The sequence below is a fragment of the Anolis carolinensis genome, chromosome 6 (assembly GCF_035594765.1).
Source record: "Anolis carolinensis isolate JA03-04 chromosome 6, rAnoCar3.1.pri, whole genome shotgun sequence".
In the NCBI taxonomy this organism is placed as follows: domain Eukaryota; kingdom Metazoa; phylum Chordata; class Lepidosauria; order Squamata; family Dactyloidae; genus Anolis; species Anolis carolinensis.
In genome coordinates this window covers 76,128,849-76,150,329 of record NC_085846.1, presented here as the reverse complement: position 1 = coordinate 76,150,329, position 21,481 = coordinate 76,128,849, and the positions used below count along the sequence as shown (strand labels likewise).

The 21,481-nt window shown below is 37.3% G+C and overlaps 1 protein-coding gene across 9 annotated transcripts in view; it reads right to left on the bottom strand.

The window, feature by feature from the left end:
• Positions 1 to 21,481, bottom strand: part of thrb (thyroid hormone receptor beta) — a 266,903-nt gene that overhangs the window by 26,763 nt on the left and 218,659 nt on the right. Inside the window, exon 1 of one of the 9 annotated variants that reach the window (XM_003226218.4) lies at positions 18,587 to 20,217. The exons of the other annotated variants lie outside the window; for them this stretch is intronic. Coding sequence (XP_003226266.1) covers positions 18,587 to 18,908 — 322 coding nt within the window. The 5' untranslated portion in view covers positions 18,909 to 20,217. Of the gene's footprint in view, positions 1 to 18,586; positions 20,218 to 21,481 lie in introns of those variants that run through there. 9 annotated transcript variants of the gene reach the window in all.

Below are 21,481 nucleotides of genomic sequence, written 5' to 3'. Positions count from 1 at the left end.
GGTTGTTACAATCCACGCTAGTTACGCCAATGTTGAACTCCCCTTCATAAGCTCAGTGGCAATTAAAAACCATTAGCTTTGCTGAATCATCCCTACGCAATAGAAAGTGAGGAGCAAATTATTATTAGAATGTCAAACATTTAAAAAAATCCACTGACTGCATGGAATGAGATGGATAATCTGGCCATTTTTATGAAAGAGCACAACACATTTTAAGCAAGATTAGCAACCTTTTGCTGCATATTTAAGAGATCATAGTTGTATATTTAGGAGACATCTCACCTGGGAACAATTTGGAAAGAGATACCAAGTTAAGTTATGTGAAGTGTACTCATTTTTAGTAAAGACCAGGCTTCCAAAAGAGTATCTTAAAAGTCATATGTCTTCAGTGAGGGAACTAACCATGCAAAGTGAACATTCCTATTGCTCCCCTGCATGAAGCCTAACACATATTGGTTATTGAGAGGATTCATATTGATTACTGAGAGGAAAATTGGGCATGTAACAGCAGAAGTAAATTCTCCATGTGATAAACAAAATTCTAACTGAAAAATTAGTTAGAAAAATTCTGACTCCAAAAAGTGTCACTTGGGGTCAGAATTTCTCATGGTTTAGATCCTGTACCAGCCAGTAAGCTAGAGAAGACTTTTAAAGACAATTTTAAATAAGATGAAATCAGACACAGGAAACTCTTGACATGATCGAGAACCAATTAAATCCAGTGTCACCTTTGGAAAAAGAAAGGAGAAAGGTAATGGTGACCGCCAGGAGTTCTCCAGAGCTTTGTGGCTAGTGGCTACTGCTGTGGCAACAAACAACAACCCAGAAGAATCTCAGTTACCTGGCACCCATGGGGATTGGGAGATGCTAGATAAATGTACTTTCTGGTTGCTTGAGAGATATTGTTAAAATAGACCTAACTAATATTCTACCCCATAAAGGTAAAGGTTTCCCCTGACATTAAGTCCAGTCATGTCTGACTCTGGGGGTTGGTGCTCATCTCCATTTCTAAGCCAAAGAGCCGGTGTTGTCTGTAGACACCTCCAAGGTCATATGGCCGGCATGACTGCATGGAGTGCTGTTACCTTCCCGCTGGAGCGGTACCTATGGATCTACTCACATTGGCATGTTTTCGAACTGCTAGGTTGGCAGAAGCTGGAGCAACAGTGGGCGCTCACTCCACTCCTGGGATTTGAACCTGGGACCTTTCGGTCTGCAAGACAGCAGCTCAGTGCTTTAACACACTTCGCCACCGGGGCCCCTATTATACCCCAAACTATATCATAAACTCTGTATTGAATTCATATTGAAATACAATAATTCAAAGTAGATTAAGATAAACAAAGACAAACTTAACTCAATGTAACACAGTATTATTGTATTATAAAACCTGCTTTATGAATGCAGTATTATTTCTTCAGGTTTTTTGCCAGTTGCTTGAGAATTCTGTTTGGTTGAGTTCTAATTAACAGATACTATACCACCCCATTTTCCTGTCCCACGGAGCATAGGGAAAATGGGATCTGTGTGAACAGCTGAGTTGTTTGAATTAGAACCAGACAAGCCGTTCATGTTTGCCCCAAAGTGTGGGACTGCTCTGGAGTTTTGGAAACTTCCTTATGATTTTGTTAACATGGATTAAAATCAGATTAACCTGTTTTATCCTGTGTTAGAAACCAGGCATCCCTGAACGTTGTGTGGACATCTAGGAACAACTTCTGGCTAATTCAAAGTCTGTGGCCTGTGCAGACATCTCCTTAGTGAGCATGTAACACAGTTGGTTAATTGCCAGCTGCAATAGACCACTGCCGACTGGAAGGTGGCAAGTTCGAAGCCCGAGTCGGATTGAGCACCCGACTGTTAAGCCTAGCTTATTGTTCACCTAAGCAGTTTGAAAAAAGCTGAGCTGTGAGTAGATAAATTAGGCACCGCTTAAAAAGTAGAAAGGAATTTTAGGACACCATAAAATGCTGGCGATCAAAGAACAAGGAGGGCTCAGCATCATAGTGGATGAAACGACAGCACCCCCTGTGTACGGAATCGAGCACAACCTCCAGGCACCGAAATTGGAAGATACAGAAATACTGTTTGTCTTGTATGTCTAAAAACGGCATTGAATGTTTGCTGTCTATGTGTGCATTGTGATCCGCTCTGAGTCCCCTTCGGGGTGAGAAGGGCAGAATAGAAATACTATAAATAAATAATGATAAAAGGTATATAATTATCCATATAATAGGTCAAGTGGATGCTTGCTGTTGGTATAGAAATGATTAGTTATTAGAACACCAGCAAACCTGAGTTTTGGTTTGGGAAAACACATACATAACTTGCTACAGAGGAGTATTTGCAGTGTAGCTGTAAATGGTTCAGAATCCATGTAAAACTATTGTCTATTATCAGTAAACAAATTTGTTCTCAGAAAAGCAAAGCAAAACAAACCCTAGACATTTAAAATTCGCCTTTTGGTGTCTTCCAAATGTTTTTGGCTACAGAATTCTTCACCGTGCTGTCTGGGGCAGTCCAAACCATCTGGGCAGCAGTAGCAAGACATTATTTGCATAGAGTGAAGCCTAAGTTTTATATGTAGTAGTCATGTGTTCCCATAAAAATATTCTCAGTGGAACATTTTCCTATTTTAATTATACATGTTGTATACTTAAATCATATTTTCTGTTAAGTCAACGCGCTTATTAAATATACAAATTTAATCTTCAAATAAGTAAAACAAGACGGGGAGACACAATGCAAAACATCTGGAACCTGGCCAATAAACATGAACATGTTCTACAAAACAATTATTTCGCGTAGGCAGAATTTAGTTCAGAATGTGTTTATGGTAAATATGTGGGATTGCAATGTGTGTGCAATGTTTGTTACAGAGTCACCAGTGGAAAAATGACACATCTGATCAGCGGATTCATCAGAAATTAATGACTTCCCTAAACAATTTAGTTGCACTGAATTGAACTTTTGTATGATATCATTAAATGAATCATAAACCACCCTTTTTTTTAAAAAAAAAAACCATGTCTAAGGTAAGGATATCAATATGGTGAGCTTTAGCTATAATGCAAGAGTATTGTATGAAAAATATACAAGACAAAGATCATATAATCTGGTGCTTCAGGAAATAAATGTGACAGTTTATAAATAATCTTCCTGGTATGTTGTAATCTCTATTACATGGTTTTTAGATTGAAAATCACAAGATAGCCTAAAAGCTCTTCTTCAGCAGTTGATGCTCCAGGTTCCTATATTCCTAGTCAATGTAGCCAATAGGAAGGAATACTGAAGTCTCAGCTCATGAAAAAGCGTTTCCTTTCAGAATACACCAGCTACAGTAGAGTCTCACTAATCCAAGCCTCGCTTATCCAAGCCTCTGGATAATCCAAGCCATTTTTATAGTCAATGTTTTCAATATATCGTGATATTTTGGTGCTAAATTCGTAAATACAGTAATTACAACATAACATTACTGCGTATTGAACTACTTTTTCTGTCAAATTTGTTGTGCAACATGAAGTTTTGGTGCTTAATTTGTAAAATCATAACCTAATTTGATGTTTAATAGGCTTTTCCTTAATCCCTCCTTATTATCCAAGATATTCGCTTATCCAAGCTTCTGCCGGCCCGTTTAGCTTGGATAAGTGAGACTCTACTGTACTTATAAACAGCTATCACATTCAATTCATTCAACATGACATTGTCCTCTACATATATTGTACTTCCTAAGATGTTACATCACCACTGTTTTTAAAATCTGATAAAAAAAAATAATTTAATTTTAAATTTTAAGTATGTTTATAGAAGTCATATATATGAACATGAGGGAAAGATACATTTGGGGGAAGGGAGTAAATGAGAAATGAGGATTGTTTATATAGTTGACCCTGCAGACTAGAACGTGGAATAATGGCTTCAAATTACTGGAAAGGCAATTACACCTGAACATTAGGAAGAAGTTCCTAACTGTGAGAGCTGTTCAGCAGTGGAACTCTCTGCCCCAGATGTGGTTCCTTCTTTGGAGGCTTTTAAACAGAGGCTGGATGGCCATCTGTCAGGGGTGCTTTGAATGAGACTTTCCTGCTTCTTGGCAGGGGGTTGGACTGGATGGCCACAAGGTCTCTTATTTATTTATTTACTTTATTATTTACAGTATTTATATTCTTCCCTTCTCACCCTGAAGGGGACTCAGGGCGGATCACATTATGTACATATAGGGCAAACATTCAATGCCCATAAACACATCGAACCGAGAAAGAGACAACACACAGACAGACGCAGAGGCAATTTAACCTTCTCCTGAGGGGATGTTTGATTCTGGCCACAGGGGGGAGCAGCTGCTTCATCATCCACTCTGATGGCACTTCCTCACTTCCTCATTCCAATGTTGTAAATTAGTTAAACTTGCCTCCCCACTTTTTTTTATAAGTGGTAACTTATTTCCTACTCGATAGATGCAACTATCTTTTGGGTTGCTAGGTCAGCAACGAGCAGGGGCTATATTTTATTTTTAATTGATGGGTGCTCACCTTGCCATGGGCTGGCCTCGAACTCATGACCTCATGGTCAGAGTGATTAATTGCAGCAGCTGTTTACCAGCCTGCGCCACAGCCCGGCCCCTGAGCCACAGCCCGGCCTCTTCCAACTCTATGATTCTACGACCCTCCACATATGTGAATTTAACTCCACTTTCATGGGGGTTATTTGTCCCTTTTAGTTACCATTATATTCTGTCTTGATGCTAGTTATTTCAATTCAATATACTTGGATCCTACAGCTAACTCTGGTGAAAAAACCTTATAAAGTAGACAAGTCTAAGAGAGTGAATAACTATTCTTGTCTACAAAGTGGCGAGGAGTTGCTCCTATGATGAACATGACCTTCTCTCCCCCAACATGGGGTAAAACTGGTTAATGCAGTTTTGCCCTGCATAAAAAAAAAATGTTGAGGGATGCTCCGGAGCTTCCTTGAATGTCAGCAATGGCTCCTGTATGACAAAAAACACCAGAGGTAAGGGTGACCATCTAGTAGAGCTGAACTGGGTTTGGCCCAACTGGGCAGCCAGAGCTCCATTGCCGAGGTTTAGGAGCGGTTTGGTGTAAACCTCATGGCAGCCCTGGATTTTGTGGCCCATGTAGATGTTCTCTAGCTTGAGTCACTCAGTGACTTTCATAGCTGTTTGCTAGTCCAGAACTCCCACCACTATGCCACCTATTCTCTAAATAAAATGTGAAAAAAAATATTTGGGTTGTAGCTTAGAAGAAATATGGAATGTTATAAACTAGGTTTGCACAATTTGCCACAGTTCACTGACAGAAATTGGAAAGTTACTTTTAAAGCAAATCAGTATGACAGGCTAAAGTACCCTAGAACTCCTACCTGCCCAGTCCTGGTTGACTTTAATATGACATGAGCCATGTATTCTTGAAAGTAACTTCCCGAGTTTTATCAGTCATATATAAGAACCTACAGGGTGTTGATTGACCCGTACCACTTTTTAGATGATTTACAGTATAATCCTTAGCATATATTTCTTAGCATATATTCATAAGTACTTATTCTCTAGCAAGTGTGTCTAAGACTGCAGCTGAACATAACATGGGCACCATTACTGTTATGCAAGTGATTCCCAAATACTGATCCAATGGGTATTTTGGACTTCAACTTCCAGCACTCTCAGCCCCTTTGGCTAATGTTGAAATATTCTGGGAATTGAAGTCCAAAATACCTGGAGGACGAGAATGTGAGAATCATTGTTTCAGCCAGTTGGAAACATGTCGCTGATAAGCAGGGCTGTAGCCCGGGTTGGGGGGGGGGGTAGGGGTTCAACCCACCCCCCAAGAATTTTTCAGTTTTTTTTAAACCTGGTTTACTCATGAATTTTAACTGATTAATCAAATCCCCATGAGTGTCCATTGAAGTTTATCAGTCTTGAGTGTCCACTGAAGTTTATCGATGGAGTCTGATTTCTAAATTATTTTGTCTCATGGAACTACTCTTCATGATTTGCTTTTAAAAAGTTTCAACCCCCCCCCCCCCGAATTTTTTTTCTGGCTATGGCCCTGCTGATAAGCTACATTTGAGTTTACGGTCCTCTCAGCTTGTACAGACTGTTTAAAATCCTGCTTAATATTATGTTGAGAAATCATACAGTTAGGTATATGCTATATCAGTGTTAATACTATTTATGTTAAGGCACAACTATGAAGAGAGCCAATATAGTATAGTGGTTTGAGCATTGGACTATGATTCTGGAGACCAGGTTTCAAATCTGCATTCAGCCATGAGTACCCACTGGGTGACCTTGGGCAAGCCACTGTTTCCCAGTCTCAGTGAAATGAACAAAACCTGCCAAGAAAACCTTGTGGTATGGTTGCTATAAGTCAGAAATGACTTAAAGGCACACAACAACATCCACTGTAAATAGGTGGAAACAGGTATAGTTAGATGGCAGATAGTTTATTCACAATATACACTCTATATATTAAAGTCTAGGTTATTTACTTAGTTGAAATTTCCAGCATCTCAGCAACCTGCATACCATACAAAAGCAAACCCTATTCTGGGAAATCATCATAAAAATGCCTATCCTAATTTTAAGATTCTGGGAGCTGAAGTCCAGAATGGTTAACATTCCCAAGCTCTGCAAAAAAAAAAAAAAAAGCATATAAATGTAGACTGGATATCTTCTGCTTGTCAAATAGACACAGACCTACTTCCATTTGGAAGCCAAACAAGAAACTTACTGTATGCTGAAGAAGTTATTTTTATCACTTCTTTGAGACTTGCATTGGTGTCAGAAGTATAGGGAGGGCAAAATGAAATAATTTCTGCTCCCAATAAAATTATGTCGCCCCTCCAACGTTGAATTTTATTTCAATTCCCAAGTATCTAGTACTAGAAAGAGTGAAGCAATAAAAACTGTTCATATCTAGAATCCTTATATTTTGGTGTGTTTGCATTCCTCTGGAAAGTTTGCTTGAACATTTCCTTTAGATGTTTAAACTGTATCTTTAAATGTTCAACTGAAGTGTTAAGTTGTTACTGTGCTAGAAATCATTTACTACTGGGAACAATGCTCTCTCATTTTGCCCTCCATCCTGTAGATTGGTAAGTATGTATTGAAGGTTTCTTATCTTCCATGAATATGTGGGCAGATTGCAGCAGACTACAAAGGGGTGAGGGAATGAGTAAAAATACTCCCCTCGTCCCATTATTGAAGCTTCTGTTGGAGTCATTAACTCTGCAGTTCAAGTAAATAGCATTCACCAAAAATTAAATGGGTGATCATGCAGTCCCTTCAATGAAGGTGAAGAAATGGAAAATAAACTTCCTGCCAGCAGAAGCACTTCCCTAGAGAAGATGAACATGGATCAAAAAGGTTATATCTCCTGAATTTGGGATGGCAACGTCTGGTTCACTAGATCTTGTTGTACTGAGACATTCATTAGCCCAAGTTGTATCAATGGTAAGGAATGCATGGCAATGCAGTCTAACAACCTATAGAGGAGTGCATGATACCTATATGAATGGATGATAAGAAAATATCCATTGCAACTAATCCCCTCTGAAGTATGTTTCTCTGTTTGCTGAATCAACATATTGCTTATTTAGATGTAAGGGTTTTTTTTTAGAGAAAAGAGAAAGGAGCTATTATTATAGCGTGAATGTACAAAACTCCTAATGCACCAAAAGTTGATTCCTGACTGAGAATATTATATGTCAACAATAATAGCAATTGCAGAGGAATCAACAGACATTGTTGCTTCAGCTACTTGTAACCAGCATCCAGGAGTTGTATATATAATAAAAATAATTGGGGTTATGTCACAAAATTGATCTTTCATGCTTTCCGATGATGAAAGGCTAACAGTAGGATCTCAAGTGGCTTCTTAGCTTCTGTACTTGCAGCTGTTAAAGCAGGGCATAACATCTAAATTTCCCTTGGTGCTATTGATAACCACTGTCAAGTAGATTTATAGAACTCTTATTAATGAGAGATATCCAAGCCACCTTAATTATCAATAGCCCTGCTGAGATTGTGCCGACTGGGGCCATGGCTTCCTTGATTAAGTCTATCTATTTGGAATGCCGTTTTCCTCTATTCCTATGCTTTCTACTATTGTCTTTTGCAGTGAGTTATGTACACCAAAATGCTTGGGAGTTATCCTGAACCGTGTTCTGACTTACGAGAAGCACTGCTTGACTATCAAGCAAAAAGTGGGTGCTAGAAATAATATTATACAAAAGCTGACTGGCACAGTGAAGAAATCTGTCCTTGCGCTTTGCTATTCTGCTGCTGAATTTGCATGCCCAGTGTGGAATGCATCTTACCACATTAAAACAGTGGATGTGGCTCTTAATGAAACATGCCGCATTATCAAAGGATGTCTACACTTCACATCACTGGATAAATTATACTGTTTAGCCAGCATTGCACCACCCGACATCTACCAGGAAGTAGCAGCCAATAATGAAAGGACCAAGGCAGTGACCTCTCCTGCTCATCCCCTGTTCAGATATCAGCCAGCACGCCAACACCTTAAATCAAGAAATAAGTGTCTAAGATCTACAGAGATACTCGCAGGAATACCTCAGCAAGCAAGAGTCCAAAAGTGACAGGCTAAAACTCAGAACCTCAACCCATGGCTAATACCGAATGAGAGACTCCCTCCTGATCACACAGAAGATTGGGTGACTTGGAAGGCTCTGAATAGACTGTGCTCTGGCACCATGAGATGCAGAGCCAACCTTAAGAAATTGGGCTACAAAGTGGAGTCCATGACATGCAAGTGTGGAGAAGAGCAAACCATAGATCACTTATTACAATGCAGTCTGAGCTCTGCCACATGCACAATGGAAGACCTTCTTATAGTAACACCAGAGGCACTCCAAGTGGCCAGCTACTAGTAAAAGGACATTTAGTATAATACCAAGTTGTTAACTTTGTCTTTTCAAATACATTATAACTGTACCCTTGATTCACTTCTGACACGATAAATAAAATGTACAAGTCTCCTTTTAGACATCTTGACTTTTAAGGAGAGTTCAGGTTTGATTTGGTCCAAAACATAAGTGCAGAGCTACAAAAATATGGAAATCTAGAGGACTTCAGATAGTTCTCAAAGGGACAATAATTGGCCCTTTGCATCTTCATGTGGACAGATGGCTTACATGACACAATGCTTTTCTAGAGAAACATTGGGGAAAGAATATGACTAAAAGCATGGATAGGAAATACAACAATGCCCCAATGATAAAACTAGGGTCAAGTCCCTGTACCAGCAGAAGAAAGCATGACTCATGGTATCCTTTCCTATTCCTGAATATAAATGCAAACCTCAGGTGCTCATGGTTGGGTAATGGGAAATGAATTTTCCCAGCAACAATTTATTGTGAACAATCATATTATGATGCTAAATATTTTGAGGGTGTCCTGGTCCCGAATGGCCAATTATAATCCATCTGCTTCACAAAATATCTTTTATTGAGATAGGAGAGGCTAGAACTAGTTTGAAGATATGAGTCAACATAGCTACCTTGCATTTTTGGACTATCCTTAAGATCAGAGCTATGGGACTGATCCTAAGATGATCCAAAATTATAACTACATGTCTTCCAACTGTCCCAAATTTTGCAGGGACAATTCCAATTAATCCTTTGTATTCCCACTTTTCCTGCTGCTTTTAACATGTGCCAGTTACTCTGTTTTCATCCCACTTTCCTATTTATCCTCAACTTCCTTGAGTTGTGCCATTCCCAGTAAGTTTGAGCAAAAGCAAACTGCTGGTCGTCTAGCTTGTGTCTTCCTCCTTACCAATAACCTCTGCCATATTGACCACATTCTGTTATTGTTTGGCCTGCTGTGTCCTGGTTTTCGTTAATGAAATATTGGAGTATGTGCATCTACATTGTTGATATTTGGATCAAGGTTGCCACTGAATAGAAGCACTCAAACCTTGCTTAATATATTTTTCCTATTAAAAAGACATAGTCATTTTGGAAATAAACAAACTAGCTATGAGGCAGTAGCCATGCTATAAATTGCTACAAAGGATTGATTAGTTCATGATTGCCAATTTTGAAAATGAAAGCTAATATTAAAAATCTTGTTGTTGTTATTGTGTACCTTTCAGTCAGTTTTGACTGATGGTGACCGCAAGATGAACCGATCTTTTCTAGGCTGATTTTGTTCAGAGGGGGTTTGTTGTTCTCTTTCTCTAAGGCTGTGAGAGAGCACAACTTGCCTATGGTCATCTAGTAGGTTTCTGTGGCTCTGTGGGGATCCAAACCCCGGTCTCACACAATCCTAGGGCCCTTCCAAACAGGCCGTATATCTCAAGATCGAATCCCAGGTTTTCTGCTTTAAACTGCATTATATGAGCTCACGCTGCCAGATAATCTAGAATAAACAGAAAACCTGGGATCAGATCCTAGGATATAGAGCCTGTCTGGAAGAGCCCCATATCTAATACTGAAACCACTGCACCACTCTGGTCTTACTTCCCTTAATACTTGAATAAGCTTTCACAAACCCAAATAAAGTACAGAATAAAACAGAATGCAACAATAAAATCATTTTTTAAAGGGAGAAGCTTTGTACACTATGTTTCCAGAGGGGGAAAATATTCCAATGTCAAATAAAAGTGAGTTTATTGGGTATTCCCTTTTGAGCCTACAGAAACATTGTCACATAGATTTGAAGATCAAGAGAGCAGCCTGGAAAAAAACAAAAACCCTACAGCATCTTGCAGGCTTATGTGTACTAGGGAAAGATACTATTAACCTTTCATACTGTGGCAGAAATGTTTGCTTTTTTGTGATAAATGTTAATAAAGAACTTCAGAAGAGAGTTGCTTAGGAAGAAAAAAAAATAGTTATACATAATTATCCCAAACAGACCATTCCATAACCTAGAGGGTTTTGTAGCCCCCCTATTCAGTACACAGATAATCTGTATTTTGATCACACAAGTGCAAATCAAGATCGAATGAAAAAACTGCAATAACTGTTAATGACCTTGACCTTCATCTGTCTAGTATTTTTATGGCCGTTAATGATAAAGCTACAGTCTGTCAGACTTCCAACCGGCAAATCTGTTTAATCTGAACTCTTGGCAAGACAAACTGCTCAGCAGGAGCAGATGCAGACACCTTAGAAGAATGTGTGCCATAATCCAGCAAGAGCAACTCTTCCTGAAATCCATTAGCATTTGAGCAAGATGGCTTCTAGGGACCTTGTCTGGAGAACCAACTATTCTAGATGACAGACCCAAGTCTACCTTTTACATACAATGATTCTGTTTCCAGAGCAAAATTCCCTTACCATCTTGCTTTGCATTGCTCACAACATTTTTTGACGGGCTTATTCACACAACGGGACAAGAAAAGATTCTACAGAGAACTCAGCAAAGACTGTAGCCCTTAGATTCAAATTATCATTGGAAATATAGCTATGATAATTTGAAATTATTACAGCTACATGCCTGTATTCAGTAACATGCATAGTTTTCCTTTTCTCTATCAAGGTTTCACTGGATTCCTCTGAGAGATGGAAAACAAAAAAGTAAAGATTGTATCAGATGAGTTGTTTTTCCTGATGTCAGTCAAGGAGAGTCTTGTACATCATTGTCTGATTTCCAATCAGACAATATAACACTGGGGCCTCGGCAGGTATCACTGTCATGTACTTATATTCTTTTCCTCCATAGCTTCTTGAAATCCACCATCAATCAGTCATCCCTTTGTCTTTTTTTGAGGACATGCCATTTAATCATGTTGCAAATGGTACAATTTGAGCATGCTTTTCATGCTTGAGATAAGGACAAGTATTTAGCCAATTGTTCATTATAGTGTGTGGGAGATTTAAAGTCACAAACCTTTCTCAACAATCTTGAATAAGAAATTACATCAAGAAAGTGGAAAGATGCTTATGATCTAGCTGCTAGAAATTCAGAACAAGAAATATTGATATTTTCTCCGGTGTAAAATGATTGCATTCATCATATAGTGATGATTTTGTTATTGTAGTTTAATATAAATACGCTTGCTATTCTTTCTGTCATCCCTTCATCTTTGTTAATATTTTCAATATTTTGTCTCATATTCAGTTACTGAATCTCTATATGGTAATATCAGCAACAACTGATGTTGTGATATTTATTTAATTGATCATTTAAAAGTCGACTAATATTTGTGCATGCAACCCTCCTTGAGTTTGATACCAGGACCCTCCATGAATATCCAAATCCAAGGATGTTTAAGTCCCATTATATACAACAGTGTAGTAAAATGGTATCCCTTATATAAAATGGCAAAATCAAGGTTTGCTTTTACGTTTTTTTAAAAAACATTCAAGTTGTGGACACTTGAATTCATAGGTGCAGAACACATGGATAGAGGCAGGCCAACAATATGCCTTATTTGACAAGTATTTAACAGTATTCAGATGCTATTGTCTATGTAACAGATAATACAGGGTTTCTTAACTAAGGCCCGTCGGCTGGATGTGGACCTCCAAGATCATTTACTTGCCCCAAGCCCTAAATTTTAGACTTAGGGCAACCCCAAAACTGAAAGGACTTGAAGACACACAACTACAACAATCCTAATTGACTATCTCATCAGCCAACAGCCACTTCCCACTGAAATACTGGTAGGTTTATGTCGATTAACATTGTTCTTCGTTTTCAATATTGTATTGGTCTTTCATGTTTTTGCACTACAAATAAAATATGTGCAGTGTGCACATATTTCATATTTTTTTCAAACTATAGTCCACCTCTCTTCCCCCCCCCCCCCCCAAACAATCCGAGGAACCGTGAACTGGTCCTCGGCATAAAATGTTTTAGGATCCTTTAGGATATGTCCTTCCTCCTTTCCTGGGATAACTCATTTTTAAAATTATAAATATATATGAATTATATCCGAGATCAAAGTAAGGAAACTTTGACTATAATCAAGACAATCAGAACGCCTCACTTTAGGCAGACACCAACCCTTCATACTAGGAATTACACTGTTGTATTAGTTACCAACAAACTGTAGTTTGGAAGGTGTTTATGGCCATAAATCCAAGAACATAGCAGTCAATGGATATTGAGTTCTTATGTACTTAGTATAATTGATTTTTTTCCAGTTTTCTTCTTTTTTTTTAAGTTGGTGCTCCATTGGTACCATATTGTATTTACCTATTCAATCTTCTGTGGAGGAAATAAGCACCACATTTAAAAAAATTGTGGGATATTAGTTCAATTCTGTTCAAGCTGTGGGGAGCCACATGAGCAAATGGTCAAACGCCCACTACCTTCAGAGACCCATTGTCAGCCTCTGTGATAACTAATGGGTGTTCTGGCCATTCACAAAGGTGCCGACTGCAGGCGTTGGTCTTAAATACATGTTCCTTGTCTCAGATACATTGAAGTATAATGTATTTGAAGAAAGAGAGATTTTAGGGTAACAAGGTGATATGAGTTAATATAATACTAACACAGTGTGCCTTTGTTATAAAAAAGAGGAGTGATCTTGCCCCCCTAACTGAATCTTGGTTCAGACTAATTTAGAAATATATATACCCAGCAAATTAGGAAAGCATGAATCACTGGATGAGGTGGAAAGGGAGAATTCGATTATATTCCCACCTCCATTATCAATTTGGTACATTTCCTTAGGCAGACCCATTATGACTGTTTGTTCTGAAAAACAAGAGAACGAATTCTATTTGTGTTAAGTACCAATATTGTTATTTATTGTGATGTTCTTCCTTGATGATGCTTAACAGGGAAAATCTAATGTTGGGTGATTTGCTGTCTCTTTACTCACACTATTTGCTGAATGATGGCCACTGAGCGAAAAGTGGCTCTTCTGTTATAAAGTACTGAATAAAAAAGTCATCCAGAAAAACTACAATGGTTCTACAAACGGATAAGTGTAGAGGTTAAGTTAATGTCTACACTTATCCGTTTGTAGAACAATTGTAGCTCTTCTGGATGACCTTTTTATTCAGTACTTTATAACAGTTTATTCCATAGTTAATGTCCCATCAAAGAGGTAGAGTAGCTTCAAATATTAAAGGAGAACAGGAAAAATGTTTGAATGGCTTAGATTGTCCAAACGGCATTCACAAAGTGAATCTATACGCCAACCTAAAGTCATTCACTTTTAGGCCACTATTCTGTTAATGTTTAATCTATCCTGACTAAAATGTATAAGCGTAGATGGCTTCATGCTACACATTTAGGCTAAATCCAATTGTTAGCTAAACTAAAATAGACCCGCTGAGGCGCTGACTCAACTTGTTGACTTGTAAGCCAACATTTATGTAAATCTGCTTCATGGATCTTCTCTAGTTGGGACAAGCAATTGGATTTAGACTTTAATGTAACACATCATTAGACTTAATTATTGGTATTAGTTCATGGAGGGGTTTGCTTGGTGTTAGATTTATAATATTTTTAAAGCAACCAACTACTTCCTTCCATTGTATTTCCTAAGTTGCTCTTGAAACTTTTTTAGTAGTCTGTAATTGAAGGGTGCGTGAGAGATATTGCTCAAGCCAAAATCATCCTCCTTTTCATCTAAAACCTCAAGCCAAAAACATAATGTCATATTTTATCAGATTGTATAATATAAGCAATTTTATTATAAGACTGAAGTCAAGGTAAATCTAAAAGTCAACACACTCTTTTTCCAGAGTCCTGAACACAGGGAAAATCAGTTCTAAACAGAAACAAAACATTAGAAAATACAGACTGTACTACTATACCCTGTTGCAATACAGATTTGCATCTATTCTATTTCTGACTCTATACAATCTTCTGAAAATCTGACCAGAGTCTATATTCATAAACTCTGTTCAAACATCCAAATAAAAATGTAGGACTTGGATATGTAAAAATGGGCATGATCTCTCCTTTACCCAATACTTTTCACTAAGAAAGGATTGTAATCCAAATATTTGTTTCTTTTTGAGTGAGGAATTCTTTTTGTACCATGAAAGAAATTAGTAAGAACACAACCATGCTATTCTTATTATATTAACCCAATTTTAAAGTTACACTTAGTGATCACACAGAGCATAGGTAAAAAAGGGGAAAATATCGCCTCAGCCTCATGTGTATTTGTATTATTTGTAACTGTAGTAGCTATGTGCTCCTGTGTGTATTCATATTTTAATGGTACAAATGTTTTTGTCTCTATAAGGATTAGTTGTTCCATGCCTTCAAATCATTTTTGACTTATACTGGTATTAAAACAAACCTATAATGAGGTTTTCAAAGCTCAATTTGTTTTGGGGTGGTTCCCATTTCCATCACTTGAGGATGAGAATATGGGACATACCCAAGGCCGTATACTGCGTTTCCAAGGACAAGCAGGAATTCAAACCCTGGTATCTCAGAGTCCTTAAACCAGTATATAATGCCAGCTTTTCTGGAGAAAGATATACTAACCGAACCACCAAAGGAGGACATCAAATGCAGCATGCATCATATCCCGCCTCTTAGGTGACCTTTAATATTATATTTTACAAATCTTTGTTTGCACACAGATTTGAAATGGAATCAGTCACATATTCAGAACCAAGCACAAGCGTATTTTGGTTCACATGTAATAGGCAATCCTGGCTTACTTTGTTGAGAATGAACTTCTGCCCCTGATGGGAAACTAATTACAGTTTCTTGTGACATCTACACGCGTTACTCTGGTTACGTTTAAACCATGGCTGGTGAAAACAATATAGGGCACATCTGTACTTTAAGGGTTGTTAAAGGAAACGAGAGGGCAGGAAAGGATTCAAATCCAATGCTCATTACGGTTGTTGTTATAGTGACACACCATTACAACTAAAGCAGACAGTTTCTTGTCGAATTGTCTTTTCCTGATTCTAGCACAAATCAGAATAATATTTCCTTTAAAAAGAGGGCAATTTTCTTGCTTAATATGTCACAACGTCTTGTAAAAAAAGCAGAATGCAATAAAGTACACATTCTGATTTTTCTGGATCTTCTTGCCATTATTTTTAATCATTAAAAAGTCACGAGGATTTTAATATTCACAATGAAGACATGCTAAACTGTCAGCTGGAAGTACATATAGAACATTTATATTTCGTATTTTTCCTGGTATTTATATTTTTTCAATAGTGCTGTCTCACATTGTGTGAATCTTGTGTTATGAATTTCTATTAGAAAATTCTTCCTGGATTGTATGCTCAATAAGACAATATGCCATTCAACTTCAATAAGCAACTTTCATTAAGACTTGAAACTCTAAGCAAAATGCTTCACATTGTAGAAGCTTGTTATGAATTGTTCTTAGGCAAGATAATGAATACAAATCTAGTTATTAGGAGTTGCAGGAAATGAATACAAAGCTCCATAGAGCTGATCATGAACACCTGCTTTGGATCTTAATTTTGTTTTAATGGGTGCATACTAAGACAATGCTAACAAAAAGTGGAAGAAGAATATGTGAAGGAAAATCAATTTTGGATCAATACACAAATGTCACAAATGTTTCTTATTAATGCCTTCTGTCCTCGGGGCAGGATTAGCTGACACTACTTTTTATCAGTGATTGCCAAAAGAAATAAAATATAGTTTCCAACGAATGTTATTCAATAGATATAAGACTGGGATATTCTAGGAAAGATAAATGAATTCAAAACATTTCTTTCTCATGTTCAATTAACGGGATGTAAAAATAAAATTATGTTTTACTCACTATGAAAATCTTCCCTTTTATTCAGATTGTTGCAGAAGGGCAGTTAATTGTTTTTTTATTAAGTCATGGTTTTACAATATTAACCTAGCTGATAACAAAGGAGCGGGATTAGTTGTCCAATCCATGGCATAGTTCTACGCTGTTTTTAGTCCAATAAAGACATCTCAACCATTACGTAGTATGACGGAAGTTCCACGTTTTACCATATTATGAATTCAGAATCTGTTTTTATACCAATTTTATATATTGCTTCTTTTAAACAAAAGAACAGAACAGAAAGTTCTTAAATTCATTGTATAAATGGATGCAACATGGCACACACATACACGAGCACAAAGTTATTATAATATATTAATTTCTAATAAAATGAATAATTTGGTAACAGCATGGTTATTAATATTTTTATAGAATAGAAACATATACCCTTTTATTATGAAAAGTGAATACATTAGAAAGCATATTTTCAGATGTGGAACATGGAACATTTTAAAAACTTTGACATATCAAAAACAAACTTAGATGTATGCCATTCATATCCTATCATATTTATATAGTTTTCTTTACTAGGATGTCTTTATTAGGATAGACTTTGGTTATGTTGTATAATATTGTGATTATTACCTAAGGTAATAAGACATAAGCTTAATGCAATAGGTCCATTGGTTATTTTCCATACACCATTAGAAGGCAATTTTTAATATACCTGAAACTAATGTAAACAGACTACCTTTGGCTACAAAATCATAAATGCCCCATCACATAATTCAATTAGACTTTAGATATGCACACAAATTAACCTTTAACAAATTAAAAGTATTCCATCATCAAACTCATAATCTGGTTATATGATTTAATCACATTTCTATCAGCACAATCCTATGCATAGCTTTTGAGAGCAATTCCCATTGAGTTCAATGAAGTTTCTTCTAAGATAAGTAGGCGTGGGACTGCAGGAATAAGCCCCATTGAACACAGAGTGATTGACTTCCCAGTAAAGATGAATAAGGCTGCACTATTATGTAAATAATTTCACAACATGGAACATTTGAGTTTATGACATCAAAAAGTATAGCACCCGAAACAGTAATGGGATTCTTTCTAATACTAGCACATACTTGTGTCTGAATCTTTCTCAGAAACATTGAACATTGAGCTGTTGGGAATTTAGCTGATACATATACTGTAAGAGACACACTTTTTTTTTTTAAACTGGTTATCAACCTCTCATCAAACCCACATTTCCATCCACTTCGGAGCCAAGATCAACTTGTTGTGTACAAAGTGAAGTTGTACTTAGTTATTTCTATTTTTGGTAAAATCCAATGCTTAGCACTTTGGGAACTTTCCCGTCTGGCATTTCATAACGTGTCTTTGCACTTACTGAATTTTAACAATCTCTTGACTTCATAAATGTTAATTAGACCAGACTTTCTTCAGATGCAAAGACTGAGAAAAAGACTATATTTTAACAAGGATATGTTTGAATAATGAACTGCTTGCTGAAGAGAAACTTTTTTTCATCCACACTAGACAAGCACTGAACGCATAAAATATACTAGTAACATACAATCACTTGCATGCAGATATATATGAGACAGATTTCTGGAATTAAAATGAAAGAAATGGCAAGTAACTAGAGTTTAAACCCCTTCCTCAAATTAAAAAACAACAACAACATTTCCAATCACCTAGCAACATCTGTTGATGCAGTTTTCAATTCCGAGCAAGTAATCGTCACATTCAAAGATGCAACTGAGACAAACGCAAGTGTTAAAGCAAGCCGAGGGGAAAGACAAAGGTGGGTTTAAACATCAGTCTCAATTTGTCTGTGAATAAGAAATGCCAAAATAAATGCCCCCTACCTTTCTTCTGGGAGTACGATGGTGACTGAGAGTACGATGTTTTTTCTTCAGCAAAATATTCAGGTTGGCTGTACTGATGCAGGGCCATGTCCATATCAGAGTACTCGCTTTTAAAAACGTTTCCAGGGTAACTACAGGTATAAGGCTGATTCACCGCCCAGGCCTGTTCCATATATATGTTATTATTCTGCAGGACCTGTGCATCACAACTGCTGTAACTCTGACTATCTTCGATATAAGTGCAATAATCAGAGGACTGCATGTAGCAGTTGCTGCTGGCAGCTGGGTGAGCTTCATAGATTTCTTGCATGCAATAGTTCATTTTGTTAACCTGTCTCAGCCTACACTTTACATATGCACAAACACACCCTCACATGCATATACACAACAGGATGCATACACATGGAAGAGGGAAGGATGCATGCACAGGACCACGAAAGTCAACCACAAATTTGTATGTTTAACTTTAGAGCGGCACCTGATGGGCTAATACCCTATTTATGTTAGGGATGGACTGAGAGCTTTCCTGCCAGTCAAATATAACGGGAAGCAGATTCACGACAGTCAAAGGATCTTAATCTGTGACTGTATGTTAATTCCAAGAGAAGATGGCAGGTAGTATTGGCTACCAGGCAAAGAAGCAACGCCCAGCCAGACCCCTGGTTGTGCTTTTTTTTTCTTTGGGGGGCGGGAAAGGGGGAATAATTATTTTATAATGCTATTTCCATTCCCCTTTCAGTATGATTAGAAATAATTACAAAGGCAAGGATACAGCTATGCCATTGGAACTGTCAACTTAAGTGTGAAGCATCACAAAGAACGCTTAGGGAAACTGAGAGACGATAGGCTCAAAATCCAGAAATCAATAATCCTGTTTTTTAGCATTAGCCACAAGAAAATCCAATAGTGCTATACTGATGACTTAGGCAGTAAGTCTAGTTTTTACAAAAATTTAGCGTCTAAATCTGTCATCCTCTTTATTGATTTCAATTGACAGAATTATCTGCGTGAACTTTTCATGCCTTACACAACCATAGGATGAACTCCCAGCTGCTCGCTAATTTAACACGTTTGCAAGAAAGCAGCTTTTCCAAACTTCAATGACTTTAGGAGGCAATTTTTATTGAATCCAACAGGTGGGAAATTTCAAAAGACGCCATCTTAATCAGCAAAGAGAATACTGCTTAAAATGTTAAAGTTAAGCTTAATTGGTTTGCCAGTTAGATGTCATTAAATTGCTTTCTTCCGATGATTCAGTAATGAACCAATGGCTGTTTTTGCATCTGCCTCATTCAAACATAAATGTCATGAACATTTCAGGAATCATTACACAATTGCTATCAATAATTAGAGGGAAACTGAGAAAAAGAAACATGTTTCTCAATCATTCGGGCCAAGAAGATAATTTAAACTTCAAAATTGCACACCCTCTCACATTCTCGTTCTCTCTATCTCTCTGCAACGCAATACAATACACAATTACCTGAGAACAATCCCTGCTGAAATGAACTTGGTGGGGCCTCTCTCTGTACAGATACGTATAGGATTGCACTGCCAGCAGTTATAGATAAAACCATTACAATCAGGAAAATACTTAATTCTGTACTATTTTTCCTGCCTCACTGCTGTGAAAAAAGTTTCAGTAATTTTGAAATTAACTTAATGAAATGATCCTGACATTTTTAAACATTGATTTTGAGATACAAATAAATATCAGTCTAATCCTTTGCCTTTCTATTGAGTAACTCCCACTGAGTTCATACAAGTAAGCATGCATAAATAGGACCATGCTGTACATTTTCAAAAACCCTACAGCTATAAATACATTTCCCATACTTCGTCCTTGTCTCCTCAACAACTAAAATAATTTTTAAGAATGATGTAACTAACAGAGAAGGAAATTGCCTTAAGTTCTATTAATTGGGAACATGTAGGATATCAATGAAGTAAATGGATGAATGAATGAGAACTATTTTAACTCTGTGATTTCAGTTGTTGTCATAAATACAGTAGAGTCTCACTTATCCAACACTCGCTTATCCAACGTTCTGGATTATCCAATGCATTTTTGTAGGCAATGTTTGCAATACATCATGATATTTTGGTGCTAAATTTGTAAATACAGTAATCACTACATAGTATTACTGTGTATTGAACTACTTTTTCTGTCAAATTTCTTGTAAAACATGATGTTTTGGTGCTTAATTTGTAAAATCATAACCTAATTTAATGTTTAATAGGCTTTTCCTTAATCTCTCCTTATTATCCAACATATTCGCTTATCCAACGTTTTGCCAGCCAGTTTACGTTGGATAAGCGAGACTCTGCTGTATGTACAATTGCCCAGACAATAATAATTTTTTCAGAGATACACATGTGAAAATTTGCTATGGATTAATCTTCCTATAGATTAACTGTTATGCTTAATATTGGACAATGGAAATGTTTGCCAGTGTAACTCTGATAAGTGAGGGCACTGTAGATATGAGTAGTAGTGCAGAAGCTTGGGTAAAATGCCCATGGGTGACATAGAGATGGAGAGGATAGTATGGGAAGTCATTGGTTTCAAGACAGAACATAGCCACATCAGATTCTGAGCCTTTCAGGAACTGGTAGAATCATAGAGTTAGAAGAGAACTCATGGGCCATTATTTCCAACCCCTGGTCAAGAAGCAGGAAGTCACATTCAAAGCAACCCCGACAGATGGCCATCCAGCCTCTGCTTAAAAGCCTCCAAAAGTAGGGCAGCTTTCTCTAATAATGGAGATGTCTTTCTCTTCCACCCCTTCAACAGGACTATATTCCAATCCAAAAGTGATTTTGTCAACATAAAGGAGACTATGCTGGCCTAAGTCACCAAGAGAATTCCAGCCTTTATTTTGAGAGCCTCCTCTT